Source organism: Sorex araneus, chromosome 2, assembly GCF_027595985.1.
Source record: "Sorex araneus isolate mSorAra2 chromosome 2, mSorAra2.pri, whole genome shotgun sequence".
NCBI classification, from domain to species: domain Eukaryota; kingdom Metazoa; phylum Chordata; class Mammalia; order Eulipotyphla; family Soricidae; genus Sorex; species Sorex araneus.
The window spans coordinates 115473792-115486644 of record NC_073303.1 but is presented as its reverse complement, the minus strand read 5'-3'; the positions used below and the strand labels follow the sequence as shown (position 1 = coordinate 115486644).

The 12853-nt window shown below is 33.8% G+C and overlaps 1 protein-coding gene across 2 annotated transcripts in view; it reads right to left on the bottom strand.

Moving 5' to 3' along the window:
* Positions 1 to 1189: 1189 nt before the first annotated feature.
* Positions 1190 to 12853, bottom strand: part of CSMD3 (CUB and Sushi multiple domains 3) — a 1180343-nt gene continuing 1168679 nt past the window's right edge. For both annotated transcript variants that reach the window (XM_004607658.2, XM_055125482.1), the window contains 4 exons: positions 10205 to 10317; positions 6762 to 6849; positions 4550 to 4685; positions 1190 to 3114 (listed from right to left, as the gene is read on the bottom strand). In XM_004607658.2, the coding sequence (XP_004607715.2) occupies positions 2955 to 3114; positions 4550 to 4685; positions 6762 to 6849; positions 10205 to 10317 (497 nt within the window). In that variant the 3' untranslated portion in view covers positions 1190 to 2954. The remainder of the gene's footprint in view (positions 3115 to 4549; positions 4686 to 6761; positions 6850 to 10204; positions 10318 to 12853) is intronic.

The window sequence follows — 12853 nt, the reverse complement described above, 5'->3', positions numbered from 1 at the left end:
TCTTTGTGTGGTGTGGTGTTGGACCACACCTAGTGGTACTTAGTGACTACTCCTTATTTGTGAAGGGCCATTTTTGAAGTTGTTCAGAGAATCAACCTTGTGGTCCAGGAATGGAACAGAATGAGAGTAGGTCAAATTACTTTCTAAAGTGAGAGTAGATCCCATTGTCCTAAACAATAAAATGTGCATTGATCAAGTCCTCATCCTGCATACTTTAGATCTTTATAAGTTTGACAATTATATGCCAAGGAAGCAGAGAAAATACGAAAAGAAAAATTACTTGCACTAAAATTGTTCTTAAATTTTGAGCAAGTTAGGAATTCCAGAGCATGAAATAGAAGATGGAAAATATTTAAATATTTAATTGTAAAACTTGTATACTAAAAGGAAAAAAATATCCATAGAAATCAGAAGAGAAAATTTGAAAGTATGAGAAAAAAAATAAAGATGGAGGTAAAATATGTAAGATTAGTCATTAGTAAAATGTGATATTTATAGGCAACAAACCTAATGAAGACACAATTATCCCAAGAAGCATTTGTTTATAATGAAAATATAATATACAAAAATCGTATATGGAGTTTGAAGCTCTGAAGCATAAAGATATTTTGTGAAAAGAAGTGTTTTCTAATAAAATTTAACTCTAATTACTTGTAACTGAATTCTATTAAAGATTGGTAACTTTATGTTTTGTCCTGTTATGAGCGGCATTTGTAATTAATAGTTCAATATCACTATTCAAAATGTTTAGTTGATGTACAATTGTACAAATGTAATACCATCATGAAAAAATCTATAGAACATATATACCATAAATAATTTACAAATTAATAAAATTATTACACATAGATACTTATTAAAAGTGGAAAGTTTAAAATATTAATTTAAAATAAAAATAATTTGATATACCTTTATTTATATTGTATTATTAAAATATTAACATTTAAAGAATATTTGAAAATGAGGTTTCTATGATATTATTATTTTATTGGGAATTTATTTATTTCAAGAAAAGTCACTCTTTGGGAATTACAGGAAATAAAGATTTAAAACCTATATCTAGTTATTATGTTGTCAACTATGTGTATATTATATAGAGTTTTGCAACTTTAAAATATCCAATAAATGTGGTTTGCTCATTTTACTATCCAGTAACCGCTGACAATTTTGAAAAGAATACACATTTTACAAAAGCAATTATCCATTTTTATTTTGTTTACATTGCACTGAAAATTTACATCATACTTTTACAAAGTTTTTTTTCCATAAAAATATACTTCTTTACAAAAGTGTATGCATTAATATAAGAGGAGTAGCCAGTTGCAGAAGAAACATTGTTTAAACAAGATCTTAAATGTATTAACCTTAACATTAATGAAGGAATCATTGTTATTGCAGTCATTTGAATAAACAAGAATAAATAACTGATGGCATAAAATTTAAAACAGCATCCTGTCAGTAGAGTACAATGTTGAGAAAATTAGATGAATTTCCAAAACAGTGTATCTCCAAGGTGGTTTACAAGAAAAATCACTAAATGTGGCAGAGATAGATCCAAGCAACACTTGTTCCAGGTGCAATGATTTCTCTTAGGCACTCTGTCTCATGGTACACACATTAAAAACAAAACAAAACTGGAGACCGTTCACAGAGTTATCCATGTTTGAAAGGGACAGGAACATAGAGTTCACACTGGGTACATGATTTATTCAAAGAAGTCAAACATGCTGTAAAAAGGAAGACAATGACCTGTGAAATCAAAATGCTGGCATTATTGTGATACCGTTATAAATGAGCCACCAAGAACTTGTCATCACACCTCTTGTATCTGAAATCTACTTCTTAAGAATCCGAGTGTAGAACGTTTTTTATATATGAAAATTTGGTAACTCTACAACTTTAGAAAACAAATTTTCAATTGTTTTTAAAGATTATAAATAGTTTAGCCATTGATCCAAAGTAAATTTATCTAACGAGCCACTGTTAGATAAAAATGCAAAATACTGCTCAATAAAATCTGAAGGATCAAACAAAAGGAGAATAGATACATCATTAAGTAAATATAACAGGTACATAGACTTTGGGTTCTCAAAAACGTTGTATAGCTTAGTCAAAATATGTCAAGTTTTGGTGTCTCAAATAATTACAAAATCATTGTTAACACAGATCGGTTTTGCCAGCAAAAGTGGTCTCTGCATAACAAAATATATGAAAGCAAGAGGTGAAACATTACTTTGGGGTTTACCAAATTATATTGTTTACAACATGATTGGGAAATTGAGAGGCTAGCACGATGATCTTGCCATTTGCAAAACAGTATGATACTGAAGGACAAAATCCAGAGAGAGTCAAATCAGAGTGGAAATTTTCATCTGTTCAGTGGCATAAATGAGCTCAAAGACATTGGAGGTCATGACCCAATATTAAATAACCAAAACGAGAAAAACAATGACTCCATAAAAAAATATATGTAGCTGATAGAGTGGTGTGAAATACAGACCTATGGGCATGATGTAGCTCATGGTGGTTAAAGAGAATTCAGTGATCTATTGACTCTTGTAAGTATATCTCTTAATTTCTACCCTATATCTTTTTTTTTAACCCAGTCCCTCTAATATAGTTTATAAAGCACAGAAATACTGATAGTGGATGCTCCTCCAATATATGCAAATAAGTTTATGTTTTAGAATAATCTCCTTTTTAAAAAAAGCAAATAAACTGTGAGGAAGCACTCTCAGAGTGCAGCCAATTTTCTGTAAAACTCTCCATGGCAAACATGAAGAAGAATTAGAGTCCAGTTTATGAAAAAAACACTCTTCTCTATCATTCCTCAGGAAAAGGTGACCCAGCAAGTCCTGAAAAGTGTGCTTTAAATTGTTTAGCAGTGAACTGAATGTGTGCACTGTTTTTTGTGTCAATTTCCAAGCGTCTGAAGAAGGCAAAGGGTTGCCGTGTTATACCATTGTGCAGACAGTGTTCAAGTTGGGATCAAAACGCACTGCCTTTCCTTCAACTGACTTTGCGTTGGTGTCGTACATGGGGTTTTCAAAAGCTGCTTGGCCATTGTTATTTTCATGAACAGAACATCCGGTATACTGTGTTTTGGGTGCAGTCCTGTTGATGAAAACATTAATTAGCTTCGTGTTAATATTCATCAGAAAAAGCAAAGTACGGTTAAATCACTGCTAGTCACATTTCCTGATTTATTATTTACCTATACATTTATATATGCATATATATTACTAATCAAACACAATTATGTGCATAGCTTAATATCACTATGAAAACATGTCATGAATTTATATACATAGTATAAATTAGCTGTAATGATAAAATTTCTTCACATTACTTCATCATACACTTACTGAGCATCTACTACATGACAGAAATAACCCTACTAGGTTGATGATTTTTTTTTCATTTGTTTTATTGAGTTACACTCATGGTGCTCAGGACTTACTCCTGGCTCTTCACTCAGAGATCATTTCTGGTAGAATTTTGGGACTTTATGGGGTGCCAAAGATACCAAAGATAGAACCTGAGCTGGCCACATACAAGATGAGTGCCCTAAGTGTTGTCTCAAGGTTTCAGATCACTAATTTTTAACATGCATGCAAAAGTCATTACCTTCATAAAGTTCATAATGTAAAATATAATTGATAAATATACATAATAAGGAACAATATTGAGTAATACATATTGGTTTTATGTAAAGGAAAATGGTTACTATAATGAGAAGCAATTATGGATAATTTTATTCTTGCTTATGTTACTTAATTATCTAACAGTTACAGCAAAACAACAGTCTATCAGCTATTGAACAGATGATATAGGACCTCTATAATTAAAATATCAATTCTTGGAAAAAATAGGCTAATTTTATTTAATTATTTGATTACCCATGTTTATTCTTTTGATTAAAGACTGGTCCAAATATTGGAGAATAAAAGCCAAGCACAGTCAGTCCCTAACCACAATCTTACAATTAATAAGAACCTACTAATAATATATGTAGTCATATACTCTATCTATCCCAAATACAACATATCAAATGTACAATTTTCCAAAGGCAGTAGCAAATGAATCAGATATTTAGAGCATTTTTTCCTGTAGCTGCCTGGATAAAACTGGTTAGTATTGTCACGTGAACCAAGAGGTTTGGGCACAGTTTCTGCCTAGCTCTCTAAATAAATCTGACGGCTGACATCACCTTTTCAATTTCAACCTTAACCTAGATTTGGTATCTCTAAAGTCTCATTATGGATAATGGAAAGTAACTTGCACAATTAGTTCTGTAGCAAGAAACTGACAGGCAATGAGAGGAAGGGTTATTTTGAATGTGTACAACTTAATAGAGCAATTTCTGTAGTATATGTGAGAATGATGGAGAGTTAGTCATGGGAAATGAGGTTTTCAACAACTGTGGTAATAGATGGCAAAAAAAGATTTCAACAACCCCCCAAACAACATTTGAATTTAAATCAGAGTAATACAAAGAATATGAAAGTTAGAACTGAAAAATAACTTTTGTTGAGATCAACAAACTTACCTTTGTTTATAAAGATAAAATCCGAATCCTGCAAATATAAGTGCAAAAAAAGGCACAAGAATAGCAATGGCCACAGAACTACTATTTGTACCATGAGGCTGATTTAAAGAATTTGAACCTTCTGACATATTCAGTCCTACAAAATAAAAAACAAATTATAAGTAGAAAAAGTAACTTTTGTACTATAATTGAAATATATAAATAAGCAAGTTATTGTACTTCTCTTTTGGAACATGTATTTGGAAATATACATATAGTAAACAAAACTGATGCATTAAATTCTTCTGACTCATGTCCACATGCTTCTCACAATGCCCATAATGTAATTTTTCCCCGCTGGGATATATACAGAATAAAAATCAGAATGACTAAACTAAAGAGTTCATACAACTGAGGGAAGACTTAAAGAACATACACAGATAATTTATACAGAAAGCAATTCTATTGGTCATTGTGAGTTAGAATGGGAGGAAGTAATTCCATAATAATAAGATAGCTAAGAATTCTTGGAATATCTATATGATTTTGACCTTGAAAAATTGGTAGAAAAGTAAATGTAGGAGGTGGCAAAACCATTGCAAACCTAGCAACTGGATAGTAAGTGACATTTATGAATTGTGACAAGCATTAGGCATATCTACGTGAAATGGATATTCAAGAGGGATCAAAGGCAACAATAAATTATGGCTAGACTCTGAAAAGACATGCAGATTACTGTAAAGGGCTCAGACTGGTTTAGGTTACCCATATCTAGTAAAGGACAACTGAAATAAACTGGCTGAAATAGAATGCCCACTGATAAGATGCATGATTGATACTAGTGGTCTAAATTCACTAGTGGTATGAATTTGAGAAAGTCCAGACTCAAATCAGGAATGCAGGAAGGTAAATAGCAAAATCCCAGATTAAAAAAAAAAAATAGAAGAAAGAAAACCAGGATGTCAACCAGAGCACATAGGATATCATGAAATGATTGCGAGGCAATCATTTTGAGGTTGAAAATATCAGAAATTGTGCTGAGGTAAGGGGAAGAAGGGATAGGATCAGAAGTGTGTGGCTGGGGCTGAATGCCATGACATTCGCATAACTTAGAAAATAAGACAACTCAGGTTTGTCAATATTTGGCACAGGGACTTGTGGAGAAAAAAAAGGAAATAATGAACAGTCCTTTTCCAGAAAGAATTAGCTTTTTTTATAGGTTCTGCTTTAGACATGTAGTGTTTGAGATGCTTTTGGGAATATTATGTGAAAACATCTTGCATTCAATTACTCGACTGTGTTAATGTACTGTGTTAATGAATGTTTTATCCTGTTTCTAAAACTAACACAATTTTAGATAAGACATTAACTGAAATGGCACCATATTATTATTGTTCATTTAGAAGAAGCTAATTTCCCTTTTTAAGAGTTATATTCAACTAAGCTATACCTTCACCCAGGTTTTAAAAAGTTAGTACTTTATTCTATACTTTATTTTTCCAGTGACTCATATTTATGCCAACATCCAAGGTAATGAAATTTTTTAGGATACATATCAAATAGCTTTTTGAGCCGACAGTTACTCTTTGCTTCGATATCACAATAAAATAATGAGACTCAGTGCTCCTTTGTAAAATTATATACCAAAAGTTACATTAATAAATACATGTGAGAAGACCATTAAATATTTACACACATTTTAAAAGAATTGGACACACAGATGACAAATTCTGTGACTACCACCACAAAAAGTGAATTGATATGACAAACAAAATCCCCCCCGGAAGGGCCTTATGCCGAGTTATCTTCCTTCTCCAATCCCTGTGTGTTTTCTGGAAACGCTACCACATTTTGAAGGAGTAAGAAAATTACAACAATATTCAACCAAAGAAAAATATTACAGGTCTTATGAGATAAAATAATTTACAGTTTAATCTTATCTTTTATATCTCTATCACTTGTTCTGCTTTTTTCTTGCTTAAGGGCAAGACAGTTTGTCATGTTTATTAGAAAAATGACGAAAACCCAAACATCGTAGAGAGTTGGCAGATCGGAAACCAACATTTTGAAGAATGTGGTAATTTAAAAGGCTATCAAACATCTCCATGCATACTCCTGACAATGCAAAAATTCAAAAAGTAGGCAGTGTTTTTGATGTTCAGAATTCACAGTATTTTCTTAGAATGTGTGAAGTAATAAAGAAAATACATGAAAATGCAACAGAATACATTACCCAGTCTTTGTAGCCCAAATTGCCCATAATCTTTGCCTTGAATAAATCCTTGAAATACATATGTAGCTCCATCAGGCTCAGCAGAAACCTAAAAATGTTTATAAGTTTGATTAAACCTAAACGTTGCCCACCACTATATTTTCTCAATCTTATTAAATATTCAGGGTCAGTCTGTGTACTACAGCGCAGTCCTTCCCCAGATCTTATTCCTATAAAACGAGAGTGTTGGCATAGTTGTTATTATTTTGTTTTAGAAAAATAGAAATTTCACTTTTAAATAATTTTGATATTGGTTTTTAAAAAGTTACCTTTTCAGAGTGATGTGAAATACATAGCCCTAACTTGGACTAAGAAACCATCTGTCACAAAGACATGAAAATGATGAAACAATGAAGAAAATGTCAGTGTAAAGTAAAATACAACTGTACTGTCCTTTAATAGACTAGATTAATTTTTAATATGTAGTGACTTCTTATTTGTCTTATCAACTTTACGGGGAGAGGTGGAAGCTTCCTATGCCTTTGAATTGGATTTAATCCTATCATTTGCTTTGTTCAATGGCCCGTTAGTGGAAATGGTAACTGGTCGGTTCTAAGTCTGGTCCTTACGAGGCACGCTTCACACTAAACTAAGTAAAAAAATTTAGTGAACATAGTAAACAATTCTATTAATATGAAAGTCTAGAACAGAAACATTTATAAAACTAGAAAGTTAGAGGTTACTTAGGGCTGGGTGAAAATGAGGAATGAAAATGAAAACTATCAATGGTGAAGTGAAGTGATAGTTTATAGGTATGAAGTTATTCTGAAAACAACTAAGGTTGTAGTTATATGACTATATATAAATACCAATACCATTGAGTGGTTTAAATGAGTGAACTATAGGGTACCTAAAATTGTGTCTGAATAGATTCAATAGATTTTTTTTAAGTGGAGAGGCATACTTAAATTTTGCCTATCAGAGTTACTTTCAAAAATAGAAAATGTCTGGGTAGCCTTGTCTCTCCACCGTGTACCCCAAAGAAACACTGTGATGGTCTTAAGCTTACATTCTAGTCTTAAATAGAGTCCTTACAAATAATGCAGATGCAACAGATAAAACTAAAAATTTGTTGGCCCCAGATATTTGGGGGTTTTGTCTAAATCTATAAATGTTGATTATTATTTGTAATTCTCATTACAAATAACCTCCACTACCCAACTGTCGCCATGCTCCAGGCCGCTTTCCACACGCTTGGGCCCAGCCTTATGCATGAGCAAAGTCTCTCGGAACCCAGGTAATGCAGAATTTTGTGATCTTGGACTTTGGGCTCAATGGGACCAGGAAGCAGAGATCCTCTCTCTGCTTTCCCTAATCTCCGGTGACCCAGGGGTCACACCCATAAACCACCGCCTGCTAATGCCAGATAATATCCTCATGGGCCACCCTCCAGAACTACAGGGGCTTCTCCCAGAAGGGGGCATAAAATGAGGCCTCCATGGCCATGCCACCAGACTGCAGGCCAGCCTGTTTCCACTCTGGGAGCCCCAGAGTGGGTGCGGGTAAAAACTCTCCCAGCCATAAGGGACCCAGCTCTGGCAGCTGACCTCACTAGCCAACCGCCACCACGCTCCAGGCTGCTTCCCACATGCTTGAGCCGAGCCTCACGCATGAGTAAACATATTCCTGAACCATTGTCATAAAGGGAAATATATATATATATATATATATATATATATATATATATATATACTTTTTGGAGAACTTGGCAAACTACCAAGAGTACCCCGCCTACACGGCAGAGGCTGGCAAGCTCCCGTGGTATATTGATATGCCAAAAACAGTAACAATAACAGATCTCATTCCCCTGACCCTGAAAGAGCTTCCAATCGCTGGGAAAGCCGAGTAAGGAGAGGCTGCTAAAATCACAGGGCTGGGATAAATGGAGACATTACTGGTGCCCGCTCAAGTACTTCAACGAACAACGGGATGATAGTGATGATGGCAGTGATTTGTAATTCTCATGTACATTGAATCCATGTTAACAGTATAAGTATTGTACCAGCTGATTTCTCAGATAGGACTTGATGAATTTCAAGGCATATATGTTTTTAATGAATTTGTTGAAAGTAGTATCAGCTAGCTACCTGTATTTATGTTATTGTTAGAGTTGTTAAAGAAAAAACAACTCAAATCCTCACCTTTCACAGCAAAATATCATACCAAATTACCATGGAAGTCTGACGTTTTAGAGCTAATAATTTATCTCTTTATTTTTAGACAACATTCTCTGTGAATGACTTTCTGAAGATGAACTCCTTTTAAAAAAAATAGCCAAATTCTAATATTGTAATGAATGAATTCACTTTGTTTCCTAGGTGAAATATCCCAATTAATAAGTGTCTTATATATATGACTTCACTACTCAATGCATAAAGGTGCAGATAGGGAGATGGAATGGACATTAATCCCTTTAGCAATTAAAATTAAAACCTACTTACTGATATATCTTCTTTTAGGTCTTCACTGTAATGAGGCCATTTTGATGGTTTGTTTGTTTGTTTGTTTAGCTGGTTTAATCAAGCTTTGTTCAGGAATTACCCCTGATGCTTTGCTAGGGATCACTTCCTGATGGGACTTGATGGACTATATATGGTGCAAGGGATTGAACATTGCCTCGACACATGTAAGGAGAGTGTCATAACCCCTATACTATTTCTTTGGCCCAAGAAAGATGCTTATTTTGAGATGATATGGTCAGTGTTTTCATGGTTTTGTTGTTTTTGTTATTATTTTGCAAGAAACTAGAATGCATATGAACATAGTACTTGGTTTCTACTTTTATCTTAGACACTCAATTTTCATACCCGAAAATGACATAGGGCATCTATGGTGAGGATTTGGCAAGAACATCCCATCCCAAAGCCATTCTCATAACTTCCTTTCACACTCAGCTTCCAAAAATGACTAAAATTTAAATTTCTATGCATTCAGTTTACTTAAAGTTCCTGATATACTGTATTAATAATTTCCAAATACTGTAAGTAGCAGTGTTATACCAAGACTGAATTAAATCTGAATTTCACTAAAATAATATTGCAGAAACATACAGTGTGATGAAACTGGTGAAAAACTCTCCCCACAAACATTATCAAAGTAAGCTATATTACTAGCAATTCTGGGTTTTATACTTAAGATTCTTATTTCTGTAAATTCCTTTATCTTCGAATAACTTACTAAATAATAATAAGTTATTATTATTTATATATATAATAAATTATTTTTGCTATTATCTTAACAAATATATGACAAAATATATAATGCATAAATATGCCTAAATAAAGATATGCATGTTCATATTAGCTGAAAGAATTTATAAAATAATGTTTTCTTGACTTTGAACAAAAATCCACACACATAATTTGTCATTGAAAATAGTGTCAGACATAAAGAACCATACTTACAAAGCCATCCATGGCCCAATTTTCCTCTTTCAGTTTTTTCACAGCAGCCTGCGCTGGTACTTTGATAAGATAGATGTGAAGCATTAGGCGAGCTTCCTGGCTTTTATACACCCCTGTAAAATATTAGGGCACTTTAGTCTGCTAATGTTCTAAACACTTACACATTAGTTTATTATCTATATCTCTTGATATATATCATGGAATACCTATGATAGAAAAGTAGCCAAAGTTGATGATCAGATCACCCATGACATTTATTACAAACCTTGCAATTCATATTGATCTCTCTCTGACTAAATTTCTCACCTTAAGTCATAACTATGGAGTTGAATGTATCTATTCCATAAAAATTAGGTATTATTATATATTTTTAATTTTGTTAATTTTTATTTTTTTATTTGGCTATATAGGTAACTTTCAAGCATGTATGCTGACTGGTGGAATGGTGGGGGATGGGGTGGGGGTGGTGGGAGGGATACAGGGAACACTGGTGGGGGAGAATGGGCAGTGGTGGAGGGATGGGTAAATGATCAGTGTATGACTGAAATGCAAACACGAAAAATCATAAGTTTGTAACTGTACCTCACAGTGATTCACCAATAAAAAATTTAGAAATTATGTATTATTATTTTTAATAAAAATTGTGTATGACATGGCAAGGATTGGAGCGATAGCACAATGGGTAGGCATTTGCCTTGCATGTGGCTGACCAGGGTTCGATTCCTCCACCCCTCTCGAAGAGCCCAGCAAGCTACCAAGAATATCTCGCCTGCACAGCAGTGCCTGGCAAGCTACCCATGGCGTATTCAATATGCCAAAAACAGTAAGAACAAGTCTCACAATGGAGATGTTACTGGTCTCTGCTCGAGCAAATTGATGAGCAACAGGATGACAGTGACAGCAACAGTGACATGACATGGCAAACAAATACTTTCTTCTCCCAGATTCTAAAATTTTCAGGGAAGGAATCAAGTGTTAATACTCTATTATTTCCTTTAATATATATTGAGCACCAATTCCATAGATGCCAGACAGATGACTGCATGTTAGCCCAACTTCAGACAGGATGCTTAAGTGCATTTTTGGGAGTGTAGGGTATATAAATCAGATGTCCAGGAGAGATATAGAGAGGAAGCATTGAATACTGTTATGATAAGGAAATCCTTATAAAGAGAAAGTACATTGAACTAGGTTTCAAAATTGAAGGACTTTTTGTTTTAAGTTAATAGAAGTCCAGGCAATGCCAGAATGGAGTGAAATAAAGAACACACAGACACACACACACACACACACACACACACACACAAACACACACAGAGTTGAAATTTCACTTCCTCATTCACCTAAATTTTCACTTACATAATAAAGTATCTTAAGAATGTTCTGAAAAAAAAAAGAAAAAATAATAAAATAAAAAAAAAGAATGTTCTGGGAAACTATATTAAAATTAATAAAGTATTAATAAAGGTATACATGTCCCACCATGCTGAATCACCACAGGTCATGCTCCACAGATTCATGACTAAATCTTTTGGAGATGCACTAAAACAGCAAAAATTCATGTACATTGCAGTCGCCGTGGTTAAAAATTCTGGAACCTCCTGAGGAGGCAGGCAGGCATAGCATCTGCCTATTAAAGACCCATCAATAGCACCCACACCCCACTGCTGCTGTCAACGCCAAGGTCTCAACTTCACTGCTTCACTAATATTCTCTGTAGGGATGTCAAACTGCTAATAATTCCAGGTATACCAGTGCTCAGGCTGAGAATTATGGGGTCTTATTAGAGTATGACAGACGGCCTTCCCTTCACACCTCCAACCTCACCTCATCATCTGGGGCTTCTGGAAGCCCCCAAAGCCACATAAAGCTCTCACAGCCACTTCCATGTGAACTCATTGGCCCAGACCATAGATCCTGAAGTCTCTCGACAGTTTGACCACAAATGTGGCTGTGTGACACTGCCTAACTTGTTAATATTGAAATTCCAGTAGGAAGCACATCAAATTAGATAGGAAAGTAACATAGGAGCCAACTCAACTCAACAATCAAAAACAATAACACAGAAGCCTCAATTAGCAGCAAACAACTTAGTAAATTTCTGAGTCATTAAATAATGACTCAGAAACTCCTTGATGTGATATAACAATTTTCACATAAAACATTTTTCATAAAAAGAGTATTTTTAATACTCTTTTTATGTTTAATACTCTTTTAATGTTTTATGTTTCACATAAAACATTTTTCATAAAAAGAGTATTTTTAATATTGGAGCTGTTATATAATCAATTTCAACTCTAGAACCTTATACAGTTGTGGCTTTTGCCTACATTAAAATAAAAAAGAAAAATAAACATAAAATTTAAATACAAAAGCTTAAGAATGAAAATTTGGGAGGAGGGGGTTAAATCCCAAAACTAACAAAATAAAACAGAAAAATTCAAATAAAATTAAACAAAATTAATTTTAAAAAGACAAATTAATAAAAATAATATTGTGAAAATATTACAATTTATATATATGAAGTTCACTGTCACTGTCACTGTCATCCCGTTGCTCATCAATTTGTTCGAGTGGGCACCAGTAATACCTCTCATTGAGAGACTTATTGTTACTGTTTTTGCATATCCAATATGCACGGGTAGCTTG